At 38.0% G+C, this 27,829-nt stretch overlaps 2 protein-coding genes across 4 annotated transcripts; one reads left to right on the forward strand and one right to left on the reverse strand.

The window, feature by feature from the left end:
* twf1a (twinfilin actin-binding protein 1a) lies at nt 1–10,431 on the forward strand. The gene is made up of 9 exons (XM_024281279.2): nt 1–159; nt 1,571–1,651; nt 1,736–1,914; nt 3,040–3,135; nt 3,994–4,098; nt 5,392–5,517; nt 8,334–8,484; nt 8,560–8,681; nt 9,444–10,431. The coding sequence occupies exons 1-9, from the start codon at nt 135–137 to the stop codon at nt 9,612–9,614; spliced, it is 1,056 nt and encodes a 351-aa protein (XP_024137047.1). The 5' UTR covers nt 1–134; the 3' UTR covers nt 9,615–10,431.
* irak4 (interleukin-1 receptor-associated kinase 4) lies at nt 10,168–18,514 on the reverse strand. Of its 3 annotated transcripts, none has more exons than XR_002920223.2 (11): nt 18,024–18,510; nt 17,801–17,946; nt 17,567–17,722; nt 15,667–15,827; nt 15,531–15,595; nt 15,346–15,460; nt 15,147–15,256; nt 14,122–14,308; nt 13,448–13,510; nt 13,060–13,163; nt 10,168–10,896 (listed from the first exon to the last, which is right to left on the reverse strand). XR_002920223.2 is itself a non-coding variant. In XM_024281277.2 (11 exons), the coding sequence occupies exons 1-11, from the start codon at nt 18,182–18,184 to the stop codon at nt 10,843–10,845; spliced, it is 1,383 nt and encodes a 460-aa protein (XP_024137045.1). In that variant the 5' UTR covers nt 18,185–18,509; the 3' UTR covers nt 10,168–10,842. The 3 variants fall into 3 exon arrangements, 2 of the variants coding, with proteins under 2 accessions (XP_024137045.1, XP_024137046.1); XM_024281277.2 differs by having other exon boundaries at nt 13,060–13,224; nt 18,024–18,509; XM_024281278.2 differs by lacking the exons at nt 10,168–10,896; nt 13,060–13,163 and having other exon boundaries at nt 13,448–13,919; nt 18,024–18,514.
* Nucleotides 18,515–27,829: the final 9,315 nt, after the last annotated feature.

A 27,829-nucleotide genomic window follows, 5' to 3' on the forward strand; every position in this document is an offset into this window, starting at 1 on the left:
AGTACTAGACATGTTGTCACGTGGTTTTGATGACGAAAGACTTGGGGGCGGGCCTTGTCTGCGGCGGAGCCCGGCACTTCCTGCTTCTCAGCTCTGGTCTCGCCTGAACGTCGCTCTGTCCGATAAAATACACCATGTCACACCAAACGGGCATTCAAGGTAAATGTTTTCTTTAATTCTCGGTGTAGTTTTGTTGTTATGTACGCAACTTTAGGGCCACAGGCTCGCGGGGCGACATTTAAACGGCCGAAAGAAGTCTCTGCAACGAGAAGCTAGCGACTAGTTAGCTAGCCACTCCTAGCTCCGTGCTACTGTGATTTGCAGGGATCTGTTCTGACACTTCTTGGCGTGACAGTTAACGAGAAACCGACATCTATCTACCATTTAGCATTTTTATTTCCTACAAGAACTAATTTATGTTTATTGCATTAAAAATACTACAGCTGGTTTAAGCTTTGAATGATTTGGCGACTCATTGATTCGACTCGCTGCTGGCCTGGTACCAGCCGGGTTTGTGTCACGCAAACGCGTCCGTTCAACAGCAGCACTGACTCTGACCTGTTTGGTGGAAGTGTTTGCAAGCTGGGCGCGACCTGCGGCTACACATGGCTGCCACGTTGTAGTTCGCATTTCTACACTGAGATTAAGCTAGATCGGAACGAGCACATTTGAAGATTTAAGTCAATTTCCCCCTCAAATATCTCACCCTCTACATTCTCAATACTTTATATTTCTCCTCTTTTGTTGCATATTTTTCACACCACATTCCAAAGTGAGTGGAACTAGTTTAAAAGTAATAAACTATGTAGTTATTGGAATTATTAACCATTCAGGAATGTGGTGATCAGCAGTTATGTGTGTGCTATGACTGTGCACAGTGCAAAAAAACTGTATGTTCCACATTTTCCTGCTTTTTGTTGTTGGTTTTCTGTGCAAATAATGAGTGAAATTTGAGGTCAAATGTTTGCAGTTTATCCAATAACCACCAGTTATTACAAAGTCAATGAAGTTGTTTCAAAATCCTTTTAGCTTAAAATTGTCACTTGAATAATAATTTAAAGCAGCATTTCTGACTTATTTATCTAAATGAACAGTTACTATAAAATTGTCTCGCTTTCATAATTTATTATCTGCTTTAGTGTATTGTTTAAAGTGAACTTTGCTCTTTACATGCCATAAAAATGTCTTTCTTTTATACTACCGATGAGTAGGGATGTTTTTTCTAGATAAAACGTCCACTTTACAGTCCATTTCTTTAATTTTTTTTCTTAGAAATTGTATTTAAAAAAAATCCTACTGTATTTCATTTAGGCTAATCCCTTATCTTTTGGCTTATATCATTTACCTGTATTTACATTCAAACAATCACATAAACTAATGAAAATTCATGTATGTGCGGCCAAGATGTACATTTTTTAAGTGCACCCATGGTTAAATGTTACTGTTGATTCCATGTATTACCCTCACATTTCCTGCAGTTTGTGCGGCCAAGACAAGAGCTTAGCACTGGCTGCTTTTATTTTGAAAATTCAGTGAAAATGGTCACTTTCTATCTTTTCATTTCTGTCAGCGGGGAACGATGTTAAGGATATCTTCGCAAGCGCCAGAGGCGGAAATGAGTATCGAGCCTTAAAGATTGTCATCGAGGACGGTAAGTGGTCACTCTTTCAGGAGAATCCAAATTTCTGCTGGACACACGAAACCATGCGAACGTTGTGGTTGTTCTACTCTCCAGAACAGTTAAGTCTGGGCACCACCAGGAAGGCATCCAAGAAATGGGACCAAGAGTACGATTCCTTAGTGCTGCCGCTGCTCGACGATGACGTGCCCTGTTATATCCTGTACCGGCTAGACTCCACCAACAATCAGGGCTTTGAATGGATCCTGCTGGCTTGGTCTCCGGACCACTCTACTGTAAGTGATCCAAGGCTGTACTGACATTTTTAAAGGCTCTGTGCTTACAGTATCACAAGGGTGGGGTTTTACCTCATCAAAGAAACCGGTCTTTGTATGTAGTCATTACTCCCAACAGGCCTCTTGGGAGCTAAATATGGGTTGTTGTTTTTGTTACTTGACCTCGGAGCTTTGTCTTTTGCTTAAATGTCACTGTTTTTATCTAAAAGCAAGATTAGTCGCTTTGTTATTTTTGGTTTTGCAGCTAATACAGTTTGTCTCAAATATTATCACTGAACTCCCTGTGACTTTGTATTGTTTTAAAGACCCACTCCGATCATCTTTTGAGCCATTCTGAAAAAAGAAATACTCAGAAATGCAATTTTGAGCTTAATTTTATTCATTTATGTCCTTCACCATTGGAAAAAAATGCCACGAGAACATTTTAAAAACACATTTTTTATTGGAGTGGGTCTTTAAAATGTTTTTAAATCAGTAGCATTGTTTTTAAAGCTGGAGAAAAAACTCACTTTTCCAGCTATAAAGCCGGGTTTGGGATGCCTTCACAGCAGCACAAAACTCCGTCCTTCAGGTTGAGGCTTGCATGGAAGTTTCTGAATCCTTTCGCAATCAGTTTGTGCTCGCTGCTGCTGGCTTCTTCCTGCCTTATGTTTGGTAGTGTTTTCAACCCCACTAAAAACATGTTTTTAAATGATTTACAAAGTCCTTCCTCTTGAAAGTAGCTTTAGATTTGAGTGTGAGCAGAACTAACGATAAGCTAAAGTAACAAATAACAATAGTAGCTTCAACTCAGTCTCAGCGGAGTGTGAAGATCACCACTGACATGTGAGAAAGATCTTCCTCTTATAACTTTGTTCCAACCCTTTCTAAAAAGGAGTTTATGATTTTCCTCAAATGTGCAAAATAAGCCTCTCCACATAAAAGCTTTTATGTCATGACAGGATCAAACAGCTTTGAACGTTTCCTCAAAATGTGACGCCAATTTTAGCACAAAAAACAATTCTTCCTGTTGCAGTTTTAGTCAGGATGTATTTTTACTGATCAGTCTTTTTTTAATAGTTCTTAAAAACTGTCATCTACAGTGTTTAGAATCGCCACAGTAACTTGATGTTTGCTTCCAAACAGGTGCGACACAAAATGTTGTATGCTGCTACCAGAGCAACACTGAAGAAAGAATTTGGAGGAGGCCACATCAAGGATGAACTATTTGGAACCACAAAGGTTTGTCTCACAATGTATCCTTAATGTTCTTCCAAAAGGAGAATCCTCCAACAGTAATGAGGTGCCTGTCTGGCGCTACGTTCACGTCACTCGTTCAAGCGTTCACTTTCAATGAAAAGTCTGTCATGTTCACATGGAGCTTTGTAAGATTTTATTAATGTTTTCAGGCTTTACATACAAAACGTAGGACCACTGAACACTAGCAAGCTTAACCGGGTCAAACTTTGACCAATCAGGGGCTCAGATTTGGTAGTGATGCAGTGGAACTCTCCAAACGCGGCATTGCTGGTTTATCTGGTGAAATCAGACACGACCACGATTCTAACGATGTTTGTTTCTCAAATAAAGTTAAACCATGCTGCTCTGCTGACAGGACAGTTATCCATATCCAACACTGTAAAAGACACTAGCAGTGAACCAAACGATTTCTGTTTAGTTCCCAAATCAGGAGATATGCAACTTTTTGACATTTTGCACCGAGCCTCTTCCAACTGCAGGTGGTGAACATACGCTAGTAAACAGTAGGAAAAAAAGTCAATTTCATGGGCTAAGCATGTGTTTTTGAATGTGCGTTAAATGCCCGATGTGTCTGTAGCTTAAAGCTCCCAAAGGCTCAAAATTTTTTAGTGTGTTTAGGTTGAAATGCTTCTAATTCTTAAAGAATAACTTTAATTTTGTCCAGTTTTTTTTCTAAAATATTACACACACTCCTTGATTCCCTTTGATTGGGAGGTACTACAACCTAAATATACATTAGCAATGAAGTTGAAAAGCCTGCTCCTGCATGCTTCTGTCTTGACTCCATCAGTGTGGATTTTTTATTTTTTGATGTCTCACTGTGGTTTCCTTCGGCTGCAGGAGGACTTGAACCTCAGCGGCTACAGGAAATACCTGACCTCGCAGTCTGCTCCTTTACCCCTCACTGCTGCAGAGGAGGAGCTGAGACAGATCAAACTCAGCGAGGTAAACACAAACACACCATAGTTAATGCCTGCTTTTTTGCTCTGATCTTTGTATCAAAAGTTCATTGAAGTTATAAAAAAATGAGTGGACACACTGTTGCACTTAGGGACGAAGGGCTTAGCTCAGCCAAGAAATCCGGCCTCTCATATTCAGTGTTTGTGAGATGCAAATCCTGTCAGAATCCGGTGGTGAAAGGCCAGCAGTGCAGCTTTCCAGCAGCACAAGGTCAGCAGCAGTGTGAGCGTTTGCTTGGCTGGCATCACGATAGTGCAGAGGTGTGCTGATGCATTAGTATAACAGGATGGTGGCAAAGATAAAACAATTAGGCAATCGAACACCTAGAAAGCTACAGTTTACACCCCTACAGCCTTAAGTGAGATCACTCCAGCGACTGGAAAGGACATTTCCATATTAAGAGATGCATGCAAATGGAGTTTTACCGTGATTCCCCGCGGAGCTCATTTGAACCCTATCGCGGTGCTTTGCCTTTGTTGTGATTAGAAGGAGAAATGGAGTAATGTGATATGTGCTGTGGATGGGATCTTTGGACTGCTGAGGTGAGAGGCTTTAGGGCTGCAGCAGCAAAGAGGATGTGATGAGGGTCGCACGGACGGCTTCAGTTACAAACTAATCACATTGCGTAGTATTCTTTTCTGCTTTTCAGGCTTTTTTAATGCTGGTCTCCTCAGCCTCCCGCATGAAGTGTCCTCCCTTCCTTATATGGAAATGTTTTGAGTTGTGGAAGCCCTGTCTGAAGTCTGGCCAATTAAAAGCAGCACAGCAAATAGGAAGTGAGCTTTTCGTTCTGATTTACCAGCTGTTGAGAAATGAAACAAGCTTCCTTGAAATGTATATTGATTTCCATGCCTGCTTTGCACTGAACAGATGGTTGAAAGACGCCCAATCCTATTTTTTTTTTTTTGTAGACGAGGTGGCTACATTAGAGGCTTAGTGATGTGTGCACAGCATTTCATTTGGTAGAAACAGGCTTCTAAAAATAGATGCAATCCATCAGTGTAATCCTCCCTGCATTTTCCACTTCTCTGTGTTGTTTCTTTTCTTTTTCCGTTGTTGAGGTACCCCGTCTTCTCACATCATCTCCAATAATTGTGTTTCATCTTTGTGTGTAAATATTAGGCAGTGACACAGGTGGCCATGAAGTCTTTTCAGAGCATTGATTTGATATGTAAATCACTTCATTCACGAGCTGTTTGTTTTTCTGCTACCCAGCTTGCTCTATGACTTTTGAGCGTGTTATTGACAAACGAAGGCTCACATGGCTTGTGTGTTCAGGTGCAGACGGACATTAGTGTGGACACCAAGCAGCAGACTCTGCAGGGAGTGGCCTTCCCTATTGGCAAAGACGCTGCTGAGGCTCTCACACGCTTTAGGGCGAAGAAAATCAATTATGTGCAACTGGTGAGTTATTGTTTGTTTTTCTGTTTTATAAAGTGTCATTTATAACCCTCTGCCAGAGGAATAGGTTGCTTTCTTATTTATTTATTTTTTGCTTCAAATACTGACACAATGACTTACTCAAGTTACCCCAAAAAGCCTTTGTTTGCAGTCTTCTCATTACCATTCAGCTGGCTCGCATCACAAGATCAGATCAAACCACTGAACAAAGGAATCATTGTGTTGAAAGCATTGTTTCACTTATGCCGTTTGGGGGTTAGCTTAAAAGCAAGGGGTGTGTATTGACAAGTCTGGCAATACAATATGTGTCGCGATATTCATGTCATGATATGATACGATTCACAATATATCCCAAGACTCTACCAGAAAAAGTGTTCACTATTCCCGTGAAGCTGAAGCTCCGCCCATGACCCTCTGCCCAGCTCCACTGCTTCACTTGTTCTTTATCTGAGCTGAAGTCATGAACATTTAACACAAACTGGTTCTCCAGAGACCTTGTTGTTTTGGTTCAGTGTAGGGCTGTTCAAAGAGTTTCAGTGTGCTGAGCTGCCAACTAGCAGTCGGGGGGTTTAGGGGGAAGACAAAAGTGAGACGCTGAAGTACGGAAGCCGAAAATGGCCTGCCCTACTTTTTAAAAATGTTTTTCAATAATTTTTTCGTTATCACGAGATCCGCTATCTCGTTATAATGAGAAAAAGAAGTCGGTTTTCTCATTATTACGAGATAATCAAGAACGAAGAATGATGCGTCCCCCTCTTCCTTTCCCGCATGGACACACCAAGACTTCACCTGTTTGAAAACACTAAGGAGTTATTATCTCGTTATCCCAAGAAAATGGGAAAAAAAAAGGAGGGGAGGCTGTTTTCGTCTTTCGTACTGAAGGACGCACAGATAATTTAGTAAATGTCATCTTGTCAGCATGTTAAATCGATACAAGTATCGCCAATTGAAATATCGCAATGTTATCGCCAAATCGATTTTCCCTACATACCTAGTAAAAACCAGCCCAACAGATATTTAAATTTTTTTTTTTAATATTTATGACTCCTCTGTGTTCTGATGGTGAGAATCTGAATGGTTTATTCAAATATTATAATTATACACGTTTCTTGTTTGAACTCGTTCGACCGCAATGCATTATGGTCTATATTTTCTAATCAAGTGAGCATCGATGCACGCTAGTTTTTCGCAAAAACTTCTGGGAAATTTCGAGTGTACTCGATTTTGGAATTAGATTCAGACAGCACTAGAAAATGGCGAACGCACTATATAGTGATTGGGGGGGAATTCGGATACAACATTATCGTCTTATTTGGACGTTACTAACCCTCAATGATGTCATCAATAGTCGCCGGTCATCCACTTTAGCCTGTAGCTGCTAGTGCTTTAAAAATTCATAAAAACTTAATTTCATAGCTTTAAAAAGTTTTGCTAGAACAAAATGTCATTACTTAAATTTAAATGTAAACTTCTGTGCTTCGGAGCAGAGGAAGAATATGGATATAGCTTTACATTTAGCAAACCATTATTCATCCTTTATCTGTTGAGAGTTGAAGCTCTCAACAGATAAACTTGCACTCAAATTGTAGAGTTCACTGTAACATAGCTGTCTCCATTTTCAGCATGTTTACTGTTGCATAATAGTGTAAAATGCTTCAGATTAAAGAGATTTAGCTGTAAACCCATCCCTAAGCTTTCAAGTTAATGCAGCATGTTTTCACTGAAGAATCTCCTTTACTCAGCTTCAGTGTGCCAAGACCAAACGTCCAATTTGTTTTGGTTTGTCATCCAAAGTCACTCCAAAACTTGGAGAATAACTTTCTTTTTTTCTAAAGAAATATTGGTCTCTTAACTCCCAGGCTGTGGACCGGTACTGGTCAGTGAGACAGTTGGTACCAGCCTGTAGAGATGAACATGACCTAGGTATTTTCAATAAGAAAAAAAAAATCTGATTCTGAAGGAAGTTTTATTTTGAAAAATTCCTGGATTCTCTCCACCACATCTGACTTGTTCTTGATGCAAGTCAAGCTGCTTGGTCATGTGTCAAAACTACATCCGCTACTTTCTATTATTAGCAACCAAGTGTGCAAAGTTAACCAAAAAAAGAAATGTTTTTGAGAAGTTTCTTTTCACAAAAAACAGCCAGTTAGGAAATAGAAAAACAGACTTCAAAATAAAAGCTACCTGCATTTTACAGACAAACCAGGAGTCTTTGCTTATAATATGAATTTATTGTTACTGTTGTCCCCAAACATGAAATTAATCAAATGCATAATATTCAGCAACTGGCTGTCTAATGTTACAAGAATGTTGCTTATAAAGTTGCTAAAAATTCAAGTTTATTACTATATTTAGAAAACAAAGTTTTACTGATCGTTTCTTTTTTTGTCTTTTGTATTTATCCATCACACCTCAAAAGTTAGATGAGGCTTAGTATACATATGATATATATATATATATATATATATATATATATTTAGCTTCCACTTTCACAGTTATAAGTTAAGGTAAATTTATATCACATTTTAATGGTTCTTACACAAAATCTAGTGTGCAAACAAAGTTCAAAAGAGCTGGGGAGCTTGTTTGAATGAATGAAGATAAACTTTACCCGCAAAAGTTAAGGGAAATTGGGAGCTAATAAAAAAAAGATAAGCCCACTTCAGCCTCATACAGGCCGGTCTGTGAAAACATTGTCTGACACTAAACTGATCCATGTCAGGTTGGCAAAAAGAATAAGTTCTTCAATGAAAAAAATGATTAAAATGATATTATGCTTGTGCCTTTTTATTAAGGGTTACTTTCACCTCTTTCAACAGAAAATAGATGCTGAAAAAGAGATGATTCACTTGTGCAGCACTGAGCCAACAGAAGTGAAGGACCTGCCAAAGAGAATCCCCAAAGATTCTCCACGATACCACTTCTTCCTGTACAAACATTCCCACGAAGGAGACTATCTGGAGTCCACAGGTGAGTGAGGGGCTTTAAAACCACATCTGTGCTCATCAGAATCATTTATTTGTGTTTTTCATCTGCTCTTTTTAGTCTTCATTTACTCCATGCCCGGGTACAAATGTAGCATCCGAGAGAGGATGCTCTACTCCAGCTGCAAAAACAACCTGGTTGACATGGTGGAAAACAACCTCCAGATTGAGATTGAGAAAAAGGTAAAGATGAGGATTATTTCACTCACAAAGCTTCAATGTAGTTTGAATTAGAGATTGGTGATACATTGGTGCCAGTATCGGTATCGGCCGATATTTGCATAATTTGAGTTTATCGGTATCGGATCGATACAAAGAAAAATCAACAGATATTGTTCTGTTATCAGATGCTCTTTATTTATGACACAATTGATACTTGTTCCTAATAGATCCCTGGCAAAGGAACCCTTATGATCTACAATTACATTTAATAGTCAGTAAATGTTTTCAGATATATTTTCAAAGTTTTAAAGTGATACTTGATACTATGAAATCCTTTGCTGTATGTTAAAAAGGTCAAGTATAATGTGAGTAAAAGAAATGTTGTGCATTCTTATAAAGAAACAAAAAGCAAATCTAAACTTGGTGTTATTGTGAAAATTGAATATCGGTGTCGTCAAATATCGACCTGAGTTGCAGGGTAAATATCGATTATTGATATTGGTTGGAAAAAATGATATCGGCCCATCTCTAGTTTGAATGATGCATGGTTACAGAAAAATCTAGCAGCAATGCAGATTTAAAAAATCTTAAACAGCAAATGTTAGTTTGATAAAATCGATTTATTGCCCTAATTTTCATCATTTTGGATATAATACTAACTAACCTAGAGCTAAACGTTTAACATTTGATTTTTTAGCTTGTTTTTTCAATAAATACTATTCTCATTTAATTCAAAGTTTAAGAGTAATTTTCTAAATAAACATATGCTTTGTTGTTTTCCAGTTGGAGATCGAAGGCGGGGAGGAATTAACGAGCGATTTCTTGTACGAGGAGGTGCATCCCAAGCAGCACGCGCACAAGCAGGCCTTCGCCAAACCCAAAGGGCCCGCCGGTAAGAGAGGCGGGCGCCGGATCACCCGGCCGCCCGGCGAGGGAGAGGAGGAGGAAGACTAAAGCGACCTCAGCACCCGAGAACCACCTCCACCCCAAACCCGTTCCACAGTGGAACAGTCCTGTGATAGGGGAAAAATTCTATTTGACATGCTTTATTTAAAAAACAAAAAAGACGAAAAAAAAAAAAAATGACCACCTTGCTTTCTCACAGAGTTCCCCCAGAGCCAACTATGCACGCCAAGGACAACTGAGCAATGACACACTTCAGAATTTCCGTTTGTAGCTAGCCAAATGGAAGTTTGTGTTTGTCTGTATAATATCACAACGAATGAAAGTCAAAGTTGAGCCTTCTACCTTGTTGCCAGTTCTAACACTTAAAAAAAAAAAAAAAATGTTAGTGCAACTAATGTGAACGTGCCCCAAAACGATAAAACTCCCATTTTGAGTTGAATTCCTAACTTTCATTCCTTAAGTCTGTGCTCATTAATGTTTTGTGTCTTTGTATTTTGTCTTCTACTGTTGCACAATGAGGTGCTCCAAAGCAGAAATGATTAATTGTTCCACTAGTGTCTATTGGTTCATTTTAATAGTGCATTTTATATTGGAAATTTGATTTTTTTTTTTATATATATAACTATGGTTTACATGGAAAAAGAAATCATCTGCTGAGAAACTTATTTTTCTATGCAAGTGCTGTAATTGTACATACTGTAGCTGTGTGATGCTCTACGATTGAATCGGTCTGTTGTGGTTTTTGTCGACCGTCAGCCTGGATCACAGTGGAAATAACCGGGGCTTCCAGAATGTCGCACCAGTACACGTATGATTTGGAGAACAGGAAGCTCCTCAAACTTGGAGAACGGAATGCCAAGCTACGGATAGGAAAAGGGAATACTACTAAATATTTGATTTAAACAAATCTAGTGCTCCTTCCACTGGTCTGCTGATTAATATTAGGCAAACCTTAACTCACCTCATGTGTAAAGTGAAAAATCCCTAATAGATGAATCATGTATCAGTCTTACTTGGTTTCTTACAAATTTCTTTAAAAAAAATAAATAAAATATTTAAATTGTGCATTTTGTTTTATTTCATATTATAAAACACAGACTGGGTTTGAAAATCTGATACAAAACTCCACAAACCAGTATTGATAAAGTAAATTAAATCTATGAAAATGTACTTTTGAGATTTTGATGCAAAACATTCAACAAGCAATAACATTAATAAATGCATAGAAATGGTCCAGACATCTTTGAGGGGGCGGTTCTCCAGTATGTGTGCTGCTTCATGGAGAATCCAATAAAATAGTCTTAACAACACTGTGAATCTCTGATAGGACCTGTGGAGACAGACAAATCATATATCAACAGTTCATTTTTTTCTCCAAATCACAAGTAATCATATTTTCTATTGTTGGATCAGAGTCTGAAATCTTCAAGTACTTGGAAGAGTTTTTTGTTTTAAGATAAACACTTGAGAAACTCAATTTTAGAGTTACTTTTGCTATCTCTATGGCCCAAAGCTGCTGAAGCCTTAGTCATATGCATCCGTATGGAGTGTTGCTACTGTTTATCTTTTGGTTGTCCCGCCTGTAGAGAGCTATAGAGAGGAGCGGCTGCGTCTTAAAGAGAGTGCAGGTGTGTTTTGCAGTTTGGCGTCAAGAAAAAGGAACTTGCAATTGTCGTGCGTGTGGTAAGTGTATCAGGAAGTATTTTTTAAGGATTACGCAAGTTATAGACAGTCGTGGTGTACGAGGGATGCTGTCGTACAGTGCCTTTACGCTACATTTTAGTTGTCAGTAAGGTGATCAAACTGTTTTTTTTTACTGACCGCAATACAAAGTGCCCGTAGGACGCCCACACAAACTACACTCTGATCGTCTAATTTCCCTTATTTATTAAGCTTTGTTCACACTGGCCTTAGTAACGTGCACTCAAGCGACCGCTTGAAATGAAAAGTAAGTAAATATGCATTTCAGTATTCAGCGTTCAAAACTCTGGTGTTCATGTGGTAGTCAATTTTTGCCTCTTTGTGCAAAACACTTGGTCATTGAACACACGTTTAAAGCTAAACCAGTTCAACTTTGACCAATCAGGAACTTGAATTTGGTAGTGACATATGGATTATGTCCTTTTAAATTCACGGAAGTGCCAAACCTTTAAAAATTAATCATTAATGAGAAATTAATTGCAGTTTGTACCTGACCAGGATCGCCTTGACGTTTTGCACCAGGCTTCCTACAACTGTGAGTACACGTGATAGTATTGGGTAGCAACAGCCCAGTGTGAAAACCATGTTAAAAGCACGTTCAAGAATCCGCATGCAGACTGTTTTTGAATGCGCGCCACATGCTAGGTGTGTCCATACAAGGGCTGCCACAATTAGTCGACTAATCAACGACTTATCGACTATTAAAATAGTCGACGACTAATTTAATAGTCGATTAGTCGTTACTTTATATCATATGGAGTCAGACTGTAGTAAAGTTGAAAGTTATACTGGCATTATGCTAGCTTTTTGGACTATTTTGGCATTTATTAAGGTTTTTTTTAAAGCTATTTTTGAGTTTAGCTAATATTTCAGCTATATGCTAGCTATTTTGGCTAATTTATCCTTTTTTGTTTTTTAAGCTATTTTGGAGTTAAGCTAATATTTCAGCTATATGCTAGCTATTTTGGCTAATTTAGGCTTTTTTGTTTTTTAAGCTATTTTGGAGTTAAGCTAATATTTCAGCTGCATGCTAGCTATTTTGGCTAATTTTGACTTTTTTGTTTTTTATGCTATTTTGGAGTTAAGCTAATATTTCAGCTATATGCTAGCTATTTGGCTAATTTGGGCTTTTTTTAGGCTATTTTGGAGTTTAGCTAATATTTTAGCTATATGCTAGCTGTAAGCTTTTTCTGTTTGTGTTTAATTTGGCATTTAACTAATATTTTAGCTGGCTATCAGCATTTTCAGCTATTAGCTTCAGCGATTTCACCAGAACTAGCATCTTCAGCGGCCAAATTCAGCTTACAGCAGTCACACTAGCATTATCCCAGGTAATGCTATATATCTATTTTTTAGTTAGTTCAAAGCTAAGATGTGTGCTTTACATCCAGTTTGCCCATGACCCGATTAGTCGACCATTTTGGAACAATAATCAGTGATTAGTCGACTATGAAAATAATCCTTTGTGGCAGCACTAGTCCGTAGCATAACAGTCAGGATGTGCACATGAATGCAACCAAATCTGTATTACATTTCTGCATCTCACCTACTTCACTTTTTCGTGTTACTTAAGTGTTCACTACAACCTGAGGCCCGTAGAAAAAATGTAATCAATATTTTCTTTCTACAGGCTCACTGAGCAGTTTACGATCTTAAAATTTCAAGCAAGTCACCTGCATCTCCTGTACAGGTTTGCCCATTATTCGCCCGTATCCACCCGTAAGGGCAGTTGTGACTACGGTATAAGTCATTCCCTGCATTTACGGCCTCTTCTCAATAAATAACCCCATACCTGTTTGATGACAGGTCTTCTGTTTTTCCTCTCATGAAGACAGTTAGAGGCTAAACAGTAGATGCTCTCCACTTGACCCATCGTCCAGTCACCCATCTTTTTATCTACAAAATCTTCCAGAGTTAGCTCTTCATCTTCATCGTCTATGTCATACCTAAACTCCATCTGGGTGAGGGGGAAAAAAAACCCAAACAAGCCATTCATTTTTAGCTCATTGTTAGCAATGACTACAGAATTTTGGAGAAGAAGCTGCAGTGCAGTTTGGGGGCATCCACAGGAAAAACAAACATGTTTATTAGATGAAAATAATCTCCTGGAGGTTTAATGCAAAGTGGTCATTAGGCCCAGCTGAAAAACCTGCAGCCAAAGGTTTATTTGTGTAGCTCACCAAGAATTGGGGCTCCTGCTTTTCATCAGCTGGGGGGAGTCCAGACAATAGCTCCAACAACACCTGCAGATGGAAGAGAGATGGGGTCAATTACAAAACCAACAGGAAACCTTTCTTAACTAGCAAAGTTAACTATCACCTTATGGAAATTAGTCTACTACCCCCTATTACTATGCTTCCACCACAATGTTATTCTATGCTTATTTTATACATCTATATGTATATATATATATATATATATATATATATATATGTGTGTGTGTATTTAAAGTATTCCGCCACTTATTCATGTTTCTTTATTTGCGGTTTCACGTATTTGCAGATTTTTTTTTTTCGGTCACGTGACTCTTCTAGTTTATCACAAAAACTCTGACAACTCAATATGCTTGTGTGAATTTTTTTCATCCCCAAGGAGGTGCTGCACTGCTGAGGTGCATCTCCGCACAGCGCATCCCCTCCTCTCTCCATGTCCCTGCATGGAGAAATGGCATCAGTTGACTCAAAAGTTCACCCCTGCGAACAAGGGGGGACTACTGTATTTTAATTTAATCATCTGCTGATTTTTTTTCTCTTCTGTATAAAATAAAGGAATTTCGCACCAGTTTTTTTTTTAACATGAAATTTAGAAAATGTTAGGAGTACTTGTGTTGTTTTTTTTTGCTCATCAAACCTACCACTCCAAAGCTGAACACATCTGATTTTGGGGTGACCTCTCCTCTTAGCGCCTCAGGCGCCATGTAAGCACGAGTACCCACAATCCTCTCTGTCATCATGGTTGCAGATGTGCGATTGGCTGATGCTCTTGTAAGCCCAAAGTCTGAGATTTTAGCCACATAGTTTTCATCTAACAGGATGTTTGCACTAACAGAGAGAAAAAAAGACATGACTGTCAGGGGTTTCATGAAAATATAGCCACTGAAATATTGCAGCTCAAAGTTTACAGGTTCACTACCGTTAAAGTGTAAAATTCACAACATTTGGTAAAATGAAAATAGTTTATCTTACTTTTGAGCAGAGGTCATACTAAGCTAATTAGCAAAGCTAGCCTGTTTGCTAAAGCTGAGTTATGCTAAAATATGTGAAACAAAACACACACAAAAAACAAATTAAGGTAAGCTAAATGAATTTAAGATAGCTTGATAACATATAGAACAATAAAAACAAGCTAAGCTAAGATAAATAATATAAAATAGCCAAAAATAAACAAGGGTCAGATAAATTTAGCTAAAATAAGCTAAGATACCTAAGAATGATAAAAGACTATTTTGCCTAAGATAAACAAAATTTTTGTTCATATATTTCTGTATTTTGCCCATATGATTTATTTGTGAGTGTAATTGAACTTATGGATGTTTTTGGATTGCTTTTGATCTAAATCTAAACTGTTCCAGATTTTTTGGTCCGCACACAGAGAAATTAAATCTTATTCTTCGTGCTAATGGCAGTTTAAAGTTGCTCTCAGTGTATGGGGATTTTCTTTTATTATAAATAATTTCTGCATATTGCTTGTAAGAAATTAAATATCCAATACATTGTTAATTAAGCCAAGACAAATTCACCAAACAAATAATGGTTAAATAAACACTAAAAATCTGAGATAAGCTTAAAATCTGCTAAAGTAATACAGTAAATGTTGCAATCTTAAAAAAAACAGTTCACTGAAATGACATTTTTAGGAGGTATTAACTGAGGTCCTGACCTTTTGACATCTCTGTGGACGTGATGGTTGGAGTGAAGGTACTCCAGTCCTCTAGCTGCACCTTCTGCTACTGAGCATCTCTGTTTCCAGGACAGAGGAGGGCTTCCATCCTGCATGAGCAATCACACCATTGATTCTGACAACAGAAAGCTCCCTTTCTGCATTTCTAAGAGTGTCTAAAGTGGTGCACGATGCTCACCAAGCAAGCAAGTCGATCCAGCAAAGATCCATTTGCCATTAAGGCGTAGACTATACACAGATGCTGCTCATCAGAGGAGAACCCAACCATGTCAACCAGGTTTTGGTGTTTTAGCCTGAAGAACCGTGTAATAATAGTGTTAACAGCTTTTCACCTTCTGGCATCTAACAGTTAATCAAACTTACAATTTCAGAGTTTGAATCTCCTGGTTAAACTGAAGTTGTAAGCTTTCCAGCGGCATGTCTTCCATCTAAACGAGATCAGATTTCACAGACGGGATCCACTACATTTTAAAGAACGTGCTTAAACAATCCCACGTACTGGACTGAGTTTTTTGACTGCGACGGGTCTGCTGTCTAGAAGACCTTTGTAGACGGTCCCAAAGCCTCCCTCGCCGATACGACTGCCCCCGTCTGAAATGGAGCGGTCATCGAAGTTCCTGGTGATCCTCATGAGCTCGCTGTACAGGAATCTGGGGAAACCTATAAAGAATGTGAGGGGTGAGAACAGTGCTGCCATCTACTGACCAAACATACAAATACAGATTTAGTCAAACTCTTTAAACATATAGAGATAGTTATTATAGAGAACAAATAATATAATTATTGAAACCGCTTTTTTAACAAAGTCTCATTTTTCAAGACCTAAAACATTTTAATTTAACGACTGACTATCATTTATGACAAAACATTTTAAGTATAAGGATTTACAGTATTGAAATCTATTGTTGATCTACTGTAAAAGCGTTCTTAGTGGTCTTTTAGTTGTGTTTATGGCATTTTTGGACAAAATCAAAAATCTTGTTGCATTTTCTAGGAAATAGTTTTTGCAGAGCAGCAGTAGTTCATTAGCAATTGAGTTGTGGGCGTGGCCATTTGCAAGGAGTGACACCACCCCCACTTCCCATCAACCATAGCTGACCGATGTGTATCATTCAATGTTCTATGTCACAAATATTGTATTTTTAAACAGTATTTTATCATCTGCTTTTGATTTACAACAATTTGAAAAAGAAATGCTCCAAAATCAGTTTTAATCCTAATTTTCTTTATAAATCTTCTTCATCATCATCATAAAAATGCAACAACTACATGTTAAAAACACAATTTTCATCAGAGTGGGTCTTTATGATTAGAATATGGAAATATGGTTGGATAAAGAATCTGTCAGTAAGCCAGTTTTAAAAATATATTTTGTGTTAGTTGAGCTCAAATGTGTTAATATAATTAATAACTAATCACAACAACATATGAAAGTTGTGCTTTTAACATGCTCTTGAGGCAATTTTCTCATGGAGGACATATGTAAAGAAAATTAAGATTAAGTTGTATTTCTGACTATTTCTTTATTTAAATCATGATGGATTAGGAGCAGATAAAAGCCCGTCCATTCTGATCAACGTCTTTATTTTCCTCGTCTTAGCTGACGTAGCTCTGATATTGCTCGTCTTTTTTGTAGCTTGGAGATCTGAAGGGCTGTAAACTGGCGAGACAGTATGTCGTCAAAAGGTATGATGGGATATCAGCTAGGGGTGTATTGGCAGGTACTTATCGTGATACGTATGATATGTATCGCGATATATCCCAAGACGATACCTGAACAAATTTTCACAACTTTTGTAAAGAGTATATTTTAGAAAAAAACTCCACCTGAATATTAATTCATTGAAATAAAATTGTAAAATTAATTTTATCTAATGGTCACAAGCACTAATACTGTATCTCATAAAAGTTGCTTTTACACAAGCAAATTCATGGTAAATTAAGAAATATTTCTTCTTCTTCAAGGGAACAATCAACATCTTCTGATTTCCACAATGACATATTTTTAAGTATAAGGGGAAAAAAAGTTTTAAAAGATCATCTGCATTTTAAATTGATACAAGTATTGCCAAATTAAGTATCGTGATATTTCACTAAATCAATTTTTTCCCCACACCCCTAATATCAGCAGAGGGGTTACTTCTACCTCCAACAGTCACAAACCAGAGGCAAATTTCTGATGAACTACTGCCGCTCTGCAGAAAATATGTAAAAAAAAAAAACAACACAGACTTTAAGTTTAAAACGGCATAATCATAATTAAAAGACCACCGGGAAGGTCTTCTTCTTTTCCTTTCGGCTTTTCCCTTCAGGGGTCGCCACAGCGAATCAGCTTCCTCTATCTAAGCCTGTCTTCAGCACCTTAAATGAGATCTTTTTAGAGAAAATGATGCAGCCACCTGTGTCTCCTCCTCCATCCTCCTCCAGCATTCGTGTCTGCAGAGAGGAGGCTGAAGGTGGATGCTGGGCCTCTTCTTCACCCAGCAGTAAGGTTGGAGGAGCTACTTCCGGTCTGGCTGAGGATACCTCCTGCTGTGTTTCTGTGGATATGGATTCTTTGACAAACAAAAGTCAATACATTTATGGTTTGTCATCGTTATAGCCCAAATAAAACGGCGAATTACTGATCATACCAGGTAAGAGCAGATTGGCAGCAGCCAGTAGGTTCAGACTCCTCAGGATGTCCACCAGTTCCCCCACTGTGCTGTTTGTGGTCCCCCAGTCATTGAGCAGCTCCACTGTGACGCTTTTACCCTGAGCCATGAGACCTTCAAATCTCCTGAAGAACAACAACAATAGCAGCTTTAAATATGCTTCAATATCACCCCAGACCCGGATGTAGAGCCGCTTTCTCACCTGACATGATGCTGAGTGTACCTGGGCTCCCCGCTCGGCTTCCGTATGGCCACAATCAGGTCTTTCCACGTCTCGTGAGGGTCCAGAAAGTCGGACAGCTGGCGGCGCAAACTGTAGCTGATGTTGCGAACATACGTAGCGGAAGTCACCGAGCGGTTCATCCTACCGCACTTCTTCACAAACTAAAGTTTGATTGTTTAAAATAAATCATCTAAATTACATGGTCAGCAACGTGTGATTCAGTTCGATAAAATTCGCTGCTAAACAGAAATGGATACTTCACTTTCGACTCGGTAAAATGTGTTTTCCGACGTTGAGCAACTTCCTTAAAACGTAATAAGGGGTTGGCCTACCTAACAGCTCCGCTCCTCTTTTATGCGGAAACGCACAACAAAAAATAATTTAAAATATTTCTATTTTATTGTTTTTAAGACTCACAGTTTAGACTTTACTAATGCCACAGGTGGATTGTGTTTTGAGGGTTTAAACGCAACTAAAGAAGCCCCAACTTGTAGTTACACATGTTGGCGGTGTAACACTGCCCTCTAGTGGACACATATGGAAATAACCATATTATGAAAAAAAAAGTTTTTTTCCCCCCAAATCTTTATTTAAAACATAAAAATTACATACATTATGGAACATACATAGAACAATAAACAGTGCATCGATTTTTCAAGAAAAAAGTTAACAAACAAAATAAGACTTTTTTATATCTTTCTTTAAAACATATAAATTACATAAAAATAATTTAAATAAATAAACAGTACATTGTTTTTTAAGATGAAAAAAGGAAAATACGTCCAAAAAAGATAACAGTTTTTTTAAATACTGGATGAAATAGTGTGTAAATAATGTCTGATTTGGACTAATAATTAAAAGAAATTTTTAGATTCATTACTACTTTTGTTTTATGAATTTAATGTTTTGTTAATAATAACAGAAGATTTATCAAATAGAATTATGAAGATGGGTTATTTTTTATCATTAATAAAAAAACAAAGAAACAAACAACAACAAAAAAAACAGGACATTTTTTCCATGTGAAAAAGAAATTGGATACATCTGAGTTGACAATTTACGTCAAACTGCTGAAGAGAAAAAAGAGAACACCACAAAAACACATGATGTACCTGAACGGATGATTTTTTTCTCTTAAAATGTTATATTCTTTACAAAGTTGCATGTGCTGACAACACAACCACACAACAATTATTAATGGAAGTTGCATTTATTAGCATATGGAGGTCTGGATATGAAATCATACTTATAATTAAAGGGGAAAAACACAATACTTTTGATGTAGCTTAAACACAGTCATAATAAACAAATGTTTTTATTTTGTGCAACAAATTATGGACACTTTTGTACAACATTGCTGAAATCAGTAAAACTATGTCTTTGACAAACATTGACAACAACAGAATTGGAATTATCTGTCAGATTCAATGTTAACAATAGTAAACATGATCAGCAGTGTCACTACTTGGTGCAGAATTGTTGTAAGCAACACAACAAAAATTAAATCATTCAAGTGGTGATAGCTATCTACCTCCAAAAGAACGTCACACCAAAGGATGATCAATATGTTTTATAGCTTGTGTCAAGTGTTTCCTAATTTTTCGTGCACTTTTTTCACATTTGAAAAGGGCTGAGCATTGAAAAATTGAAGGCTGATTTACTCAGAATGAAACTTTTTCCAGTATTTTATCTTTTTTCCATTTGGTCAGTCAGCAGTCAATATGTAAAAACCTTAAAACACGCATATTAATGGCAATAAATTCAAATTCTATTACAGAATGGCAATAAACAACTTTAATCAATAATAATTTATATAATTTTAAATGCTTCAATTAACTAGCAACCTCCCTAATATTACAGTGAATTAATTTACTTTATTTTAATTACATTTTTATGTAAGTTCACACATTAAATCATACATTTTTATTTAAGAATTACTTTAAATTAACATTACGAAAAAGTAATAACTTTTTTTGAAAACTCTAAATTTACCAAAGTTACACATACACCAGCAGGTTAAACATCAAAGTGCATGAAAACGAAAATTCCGACCGGTACCTGAAGTACACACAAACAACTGCGAAGCGCGCGCCTAGTTCCCACAGCAAACAGGAAGTAAGTGATTGCAGTGATTCTAGCGCTCAGACAAAGTCACTTCTTACCGACTGCCTCTTCTACAGATGGATGATAAATACTGACAGGTAGGCATGCTTCACACACGCGCTACAGAGCCTGTATCTCACTGGTGCTTCTCCCGAGTGAGTGAGTGAGTGAGTTTGTGCAATGCTATAAAATGTCTGACCCAGCGCACCCATCTGCTCAATAGTTCTGTCACGCGACTCAAACACTCCGCAACAGCCTCTTCGAATGAAAATATAATAAGGATACTTGGTGAGAACCCATCGAGAATCGACTGCAGGACTAAATATCGCGATATATCGCAATATCGATATTTTGGCACACCCCTATTAAAAACAAAAAAAGGCCGGAATTAGCCAAAACACCAAGAATGTACCTGAAAAAAATAACAAAACTTCAAAATATTGTAAAAAAACCCCCAAACCTTAAAATAACCTGAATTAGCGAAATAGTTAGTATGTAAATATTAGCCTAACTACAAAACAGCCTAAAAAACTTTTAAAAAGCCTAAATTAACCAGAACAGCTAGCATGTAGCTGAAATATTAGCTAAACTCCAAAATAGCCTAAAAAAATCTCAGTGAAAACCAAAATAGTACAAAAAGCTAGCAGAATGCAAATTTTTTAAACTTTAAAACCGTATCTTTTTAATATAATTATGAATAATAAAAAAGCAGGAATATTATTAAAGAATAAATCAAATAACTTTCAATATTTTAATCTTCATAAAAATAAATTTGTCAACATTCTACAAGTTAGAAATGAGCACAAGATAACATCGGGCCATTAATGACAATAATATCAACTGATTTGGGGGGCCGGATGGAATTACCTGGAGGGCCGGATCTGGCCCCTGGGCCTTGACTTTGACACATGTGAATTAAACATCCATGTTGCAAACCCAATCAAAGCAAAAGCTGGTCTGTAATTCCTACAAAGTGAACTATTTAAGAAGCTTTTTGTTGAAGCAACACTTTTCCTCACACGACCCAACATGGGATGTGATGCAGGCTGACAAACCATTAACCATTTTATCAAGCAAACTGAAACAGACACGTGTGATAAAACAAATAAATGCAGCTGAAAGATGACAAGAGAGAACAAAAGGTGATAAGAGCATCTGGACGAGCAACAGACAAATCCCACAACCCCTCAATGCACACGGGGGGAGCGTTGACAAGACGAGGATCTGGAGATTAACTGAGACCAGCTGTGAGGAATTATAGCGAAGCTGGGATGAACAAAAAACAGGGTAACCACAATCATTCCAACACAAAACTGAAATGCAAACAGGGGGCCTATAGAAACTAAGGAAAACACACAAAAAACCCTCATTCATTCTCATCCTATAACCCAGGGGTGTCCAAACTTTTTCCAAAGAGGGCCGAATGTGTAATGGCCGACCTATTTATCAGATGTTGAATTAGCTATTTTTATAACATTACATTTAAATTAGCTATTTAATAAACATTTTATTACATACTTTTCATTTCTTACCATGGAAAAAATATATATAAATATTTTTTTAACCAAATCCCTGTCAATTTGCCAATTGTCACACTGTTCTTTCCCAGTTAGGGAGTTGTAAATGGTATGTCTCATCTATTGGTGCCTCTTCATGGTTAATGAGAAATTTAGCCAACCAAAATCAAGAAATATACACAGTTTTTAGAAAATGAAGAAAAAATGATATTGATTATAAGGAGGTCGAGGGCCACACTATGTACATGCCTGCTGTAACCTCTCTGAATCTTGTAAAATCACTAAAGCAGAATTTCAATATTTGAGCATCTTTTCTGTTTACCATCAAGGAAATATTGTATTTTTTGTTACGGATCAACCTCCTCACCATGACGTAATGAAACATGTTGATCAAAAAACTTGATAATAACTGAGAACGTTTTATTTCTTTCATGCCGCTGATCTATATCTAATAACATGCAGACGACACCTCATGAGAATTAACTGCAATTTAGTTTTTTAGACAAGAAAAGTACAATTTGAGTCATTTTTGGTGAACCATACACCGCTGTAAATGTTCAACACTCAGAGCTTATGTCAGGACTTTGTGTCCAGACTCAGCTGTGAGGTGTAATATTTACTGTAAACATATTTTTGGGGAAGGAACTGCACAAGAGCTCTATTATTTCCCAGACAAACCCTCAAAGAAACAAAGCTTTTGTGTTTGTGTCACTGGCTTTGACAGCTCTGGCAGATGTGCACTTGAGGTTCTTTGAAGGTTCACGTTGTCTTTCTTCAAACATCAGTGTCAGGACCCGGGTCTGTTCACACTCTGCAAGCAGGGACTGGTACAGAAGCCTGTGAGGACCCCCCACCCCCCTCCTGAGGTTTGGTCTGAATCAGGAGAGCTGATGGGATAGGAGGCGGAAGGAAGGAGATAGTTCTATTATTACAGTGCTATGTCAGTGCTTCAAGTGTTTTATTTACTGTTTTAAAATAAATTAGTGGATTAAAAGGTTTAATAGTTCAGAAAAAATGAAATTTAAAATTTCAAGATTAAAAAAATATAATCTCCATCCATCCATCAAGACCTAGGGAATTCCCAACCTAATCCCTAACTACTAAAACTCTATATTGTGTGGGACTGTATAGTGTCCTGGATTTTAAAAGCAATTTGGACACAGTGCACACTGCTTTTTTTATCATTTTTTTCAACGTCAGAAATGACATCATCAATTTTAGGAATGTAAAATCGAATCAATACGAAAATTTCACGTCGTGTTCTGAAAATGTGGATGGTTTATGAAAAAACTACATTGAAACATGTTTTTTTTTTTTAACAAAAATTGTTCGAGCGCAATGCATTGTGGTCTATATTCGCTAATGTAACGAGCGTCGATGCACGCTTGTTTTTCACAAAGACTTCTGGACAATTTCTAGGGCACTCGATTTTAGACCTGTAGATTCAGACAGCCGTGTTGAAATGAACCCAACATTGCTCCTGATGATGTCAGTGTTCGGCTGCAGAGCTGTGTGTGAATGTGTGTGTCTGTAAACTTTGTAATTACTTTTGTCTCTAATCTTGCTGATGATGCAGTTTCCGTTTTATCTTAAAATCATGTCACACATGTTGCATCTTACATTTTCTGACCCAAGAAAACAACAATTTTCAGAGGAAAATGAATGTTTGGATATTTCTCCCATATTTAAAAATGTCAGTGATGAACGATTGAAACCCTGAGACCTCGACTACAGAGTTGAAACTTCATTCAAAAGTTTGGATATATTTAAAAATTCTCTTGAGTAATTAGAACAAGAAAAAAAAAAACAACGTAAAACTGGCTCCAAACTGCGACTGGATAGCTCTAATATTGCTCGCCATTTTTGTTGCCTCTGTAGTGTTAAGTTGGGGGTTGTGAGGGGCTGTAGGCTAGAGCGAGAGGGTAAACAGATGGATGATAGGACATGGGGGCGGGCTTACTCCATGCAAACATTTCCACCCACAACTTAAAGGTGAATTTCTAATGAAAAATATGTCCTAGAAAACAACTCAGGATTTTGAATTTTGGGTAAAAGATGGCACAAATAGATTAAGCGATGATGGGAGTAGCACTTTGATGATAAAAGTCACATCCAAGTATTTTAAGATTTTGGACTGTAAGATGACTTTTCCATGTGCATGTATGAAAAATATAATACATTGCGGCCTATGATCTTGTTTTTTTGATTCTGTCTGATGATCAGTTTTTAAATTATTACTATTTTTTGTGGATCTGTAAAATAGACTCTTGTATTTAAAAGTAAAGAATGTGTTTATTTGCCTAAGAGGATTTTTTTTTTTGGGGGGGTGGAACATGATCTAATTTAAAACGTTCTGTGACGTCTGTGTGTTCAGGAGGCAAATTGTGTCTCTTTGCAAAAGAGACTGATGTTGTGCATCCTGTTTGCCTAAATTTAAAGCATCTCAAAGGTCTATTCGACTAAACCAACAGTCACAAACTCCTGTTTTCTTTCACTTTTGACTCAGAACTGGCTCAGCTGTCAGATTTATGAGCACAGGTCAGCGCTGAAGACTCAGTGTGTACAGTCACTTGGACTCATTAGCAGTCTCGTCGTGTTGAGGAACTCATCAGAGGTCTCCCATGTTAGAATTTAGATGAGCCAAGTGAAAAGGAGGGCCCACTCAGAGACACAGAGGAGCCACGGGGGGCACGGGCACAGCACAGGACACCAACGGAGGAGCTTTAGTGCGTCTCTGGGTCTTTCAGCAGCTTTGCTCTAATGGACATTTAGAACTCACAGCAGGGAGTCTCCAAAGAACCACCTGACCCACCTCGGGGAGCAACAGCAGTCTAATAACCTTTTTGTATTTTACAGCCTGGTTCCATCATGTAGGAACGTCATCTCTGATGCAGTCGGTTCAGTAAAGGACATTGTAATTAGCTGGTTGACACGTAGAGGGCAGCCTGCCACAACTCATGGTTGACTGATGTGGGATAGTCTCTTAAACATATAACTTACAGGAAAATTCAGATGTTGCCTACATGAGGGCTCATTGGTTCTCATCTGTGGAAATATTTACTTGAGGATCTGAAACTTTTGAGATGTAATGAACTGATATATTTGACTTTTCAGGATTTTATGGTTTTTATGGTTCATCATTTGTACATTTCTACCCTTTTATCTTTTAGTTCAGTGCCTATCAGCCACAGCATGTCCTAGTATTTTATGTTTGTTTTTGATTGTTGTTGTTTTTAGTTTATTGTTTGTATGACTTTTTATTGTTTTAGCCTATGTTTTCATATGTCGAGCACCTTGTGTTCTACGCATTAAAGCGATTAATTGATTGATTAATTGATTGATTGATTGACTGATTGTGGCCGAGCTTCTGGTATGAAGCGATTCCTCACTACCGTTTCTTCACAACAGAGCCAAGCCTAAGATTTGTTTTAGAAGTTAACACTGTGTGTACGGTCGTGGGATGTATGTGGTGGTAACGGAGTGGAGAGGGGAGGGTAAAGGGTGGGTGAGGTTTTAGTTGAACTTCTGTGCCTTTGTTTTGGATTGTAAAGGGGTCCAAGCTACGAAAGCATGAGAAGTGCTTTTTATAAATATAGTTGTTTTGATTTGATTACATTTGATTTGATTATATTTGATTTGAATTGGTTTGGTTTGGTTTGGTTTGATTCAGTTCGATTGGTTTGATTTGATTTTAATAAGCCAGCAGTATTTTTCAACAATACAGTCAGACAGAAATCGTAACACTTAGAGGTTTTTAATGCTATAATACACTGATTTTTAAAACAACTTTTCCACCAAAAGAAAAAAAAAATAGCCTATCCATGGTTAAACACCCTTCCAAGTAAAAATCCAAATACACTCCATGTTGTACTTGTCATTGAGGATGCAGGAGGTTAAGTCCTCATATTTCATCAAACTTTACCAACATGTCATTATCGATTTGTCCAGATTAGAAGTATTTAATCAAACAGCATGGCTGTTTCAGCCTCTTTTACTGCTTATGTAGAAATTCTAACATTTAATTTGTCTAACTCATCCAGTACAAGGTCATCATGTACAGTATACACACAGGGACATTCGACTGTCTAACAATAATCATTTTGTTGTTTTGCAGCAACTTGATTCATTAATTAAGAATATTCAGGTTTTAAATTTGAAAATTTTAAGCTTATGACGTCAACCTGGAAAAGTAAAATCACAGTTGAAAAAAAATATACAATTTGACCCCCCCCTTTTTTTTCTTTTCTTATTGGTACTTTCAGAAGGAGAAGATCCAAGTAATCTGTTTGTTTAAGGAGCTAAAAATGATTGCCAGGATATTTTACATCCAAAGAGTGAACCAAATGTTTGGTAGTTTCAACAGCTAACAGGTTTCTCTATGGAACTAACCATAAAGAAATTAAACCACTAAACTAAAAAAATTCTGCAACCCATCCAACTACAAGTTGTGGTGGCCGCAGAGCAGAGGCGGTCAACTTCTGAGTGGCAGGTTGCTGGTTCAGTTGCCCCCATGTGTCAAAGTGTTCTTGAGCAAGACAATAAACCTCACATTGCTCCTGGTGGTTATAGGTTGGTGCCAGTGTTTGGCAGTTGTGTGTGAATGTGTGTGTGTGGGTGAATGAGACTTTACCTTTAAGGAAGGTAAAGGAATGGAGAAAGTCAATATGTGTTTTTCACACAAATATTGAGTCTGTTTTTTGTTTTTGTTTTTTTGCAAAAAGCCTTCATTCACGTAGTCAGGAAATGATGGTGAGGGAGCTCACATTTTCCATCTATGCACTTTTCTTACACTCATCTGGGACTAGGTCATGGTCTAAGCAAAGATGTCCAGACTTTCCTTTCCCTGGCCACTTCCTCCAGCTTCTTTAAGGAAATTTTGAAGTATTCCAAGGCCAGCTAGGGGACATACAGCCTCTCGCGTACCCTGGGTCTTCCCCGGGGCTTCTGTCCAATGAAGGGGTGGTTCCAGATTGAGGTCGGATCAGGCCAATCCAGGCCTCAGATTACGATTTTCTGTTCACATGATGTGGTACTGCAACACACTTTGTCTAGCTAGACACATAGGACACCATGGGAGACCATATTCCCTTGTTCAGACCAGACCGGTCCGCTCCTGGTAAGTTCAGAACGGTCTGGGCCATTCAAGTAAGCATTTCCATTGAGTGTTGGGCAGTCAATATGCATGTGGAGTGTAGACCGATGACGTAGCTGTGCGTCATAACGGTGCGACTGCAGCGGTTCTCCGTATTTGTGGATTCTGCTTGTCTCCAGTCCCTAAGCCTCTTGAATAAGGGGGAATACTGAATGCAAATAACGTAAAAGTCTTTGAAAGAATATTGTGGGAGGCAAAGAATAATGATGGATTAGATTTATCTGAGCTTTTCCATGCGCTCAAAGCTCTTACAATGTATATCCATTATTCACTCACACCTCATTCATACTTGGTGATGGTAAGCCACTGATATAGCCACAGCTGCTCTGGGGCAGGCTGACAGAAGCGTGGCTGCCAGTATGCAGGAACAGCCCCTCTGACCATCCCTGGGACATTCATACGTATTCACACACCAGTGGAGCCACACTGGAGGCAGGGAGGGTTAAATGCCTCGCCCAAGGACACAACAACGGTTGACTGGCAGGAGCGGGGATCGAACCGCCAATCCTTCGATCATTGGCCGACCTGCTCTACCACATGAGCCACTGTCGCCCAAAGAACAAAACTTTCAGGTTGGATCTTGAGTCGGGAAAAGCGCTGGTCGGATGCTTGCTGTTGTCATAAAATCTTTCCGCTGATCAATGGATTTCATCATGTGATGACAGTAGCTCCGTCCTAACTGGTTTGTTCCATTTTTCTATGGACCAACAACCAATGAGGGACCAAAAATGGTACGAATCGGTCCGGCCTAATTGGTCCATTTTATTTCAAAAAACAGTGACGGCCCGGTCTGGACCGCTCAGTGGAAATGAGTCAGCTCAGTGGCATTATCCTCAGATTGTTTAGCCCCTAGGAACCCTAAAGTTCCCTGAAAACCCCCTTAACCCTTCCGTACTCTTAAGCTTGATTACATTATAAGTTAGTTTCTTGAGGCTTCAAGAAACTAAACACTGCAATGTTTGAAATAATTTCCAAGAGAGATGTGTTCAGACTGAAGCTTTAGATTTGCTTCT

Source organism: Oryzias melastigma, linkage group LG6 (genome assembly GCF_002922805.2).
Source record: "Oryzias melastigma strain HK-1 linkage group LG6, ASM292280v2, whole genome shotgun sequence".
Lineage (NCBI taxonomy): Eukaryota > Metazoa > Chordata > Actinopteri > Beloniformes > Adrianichthyidae > Oryzias > Oryzias melastigma.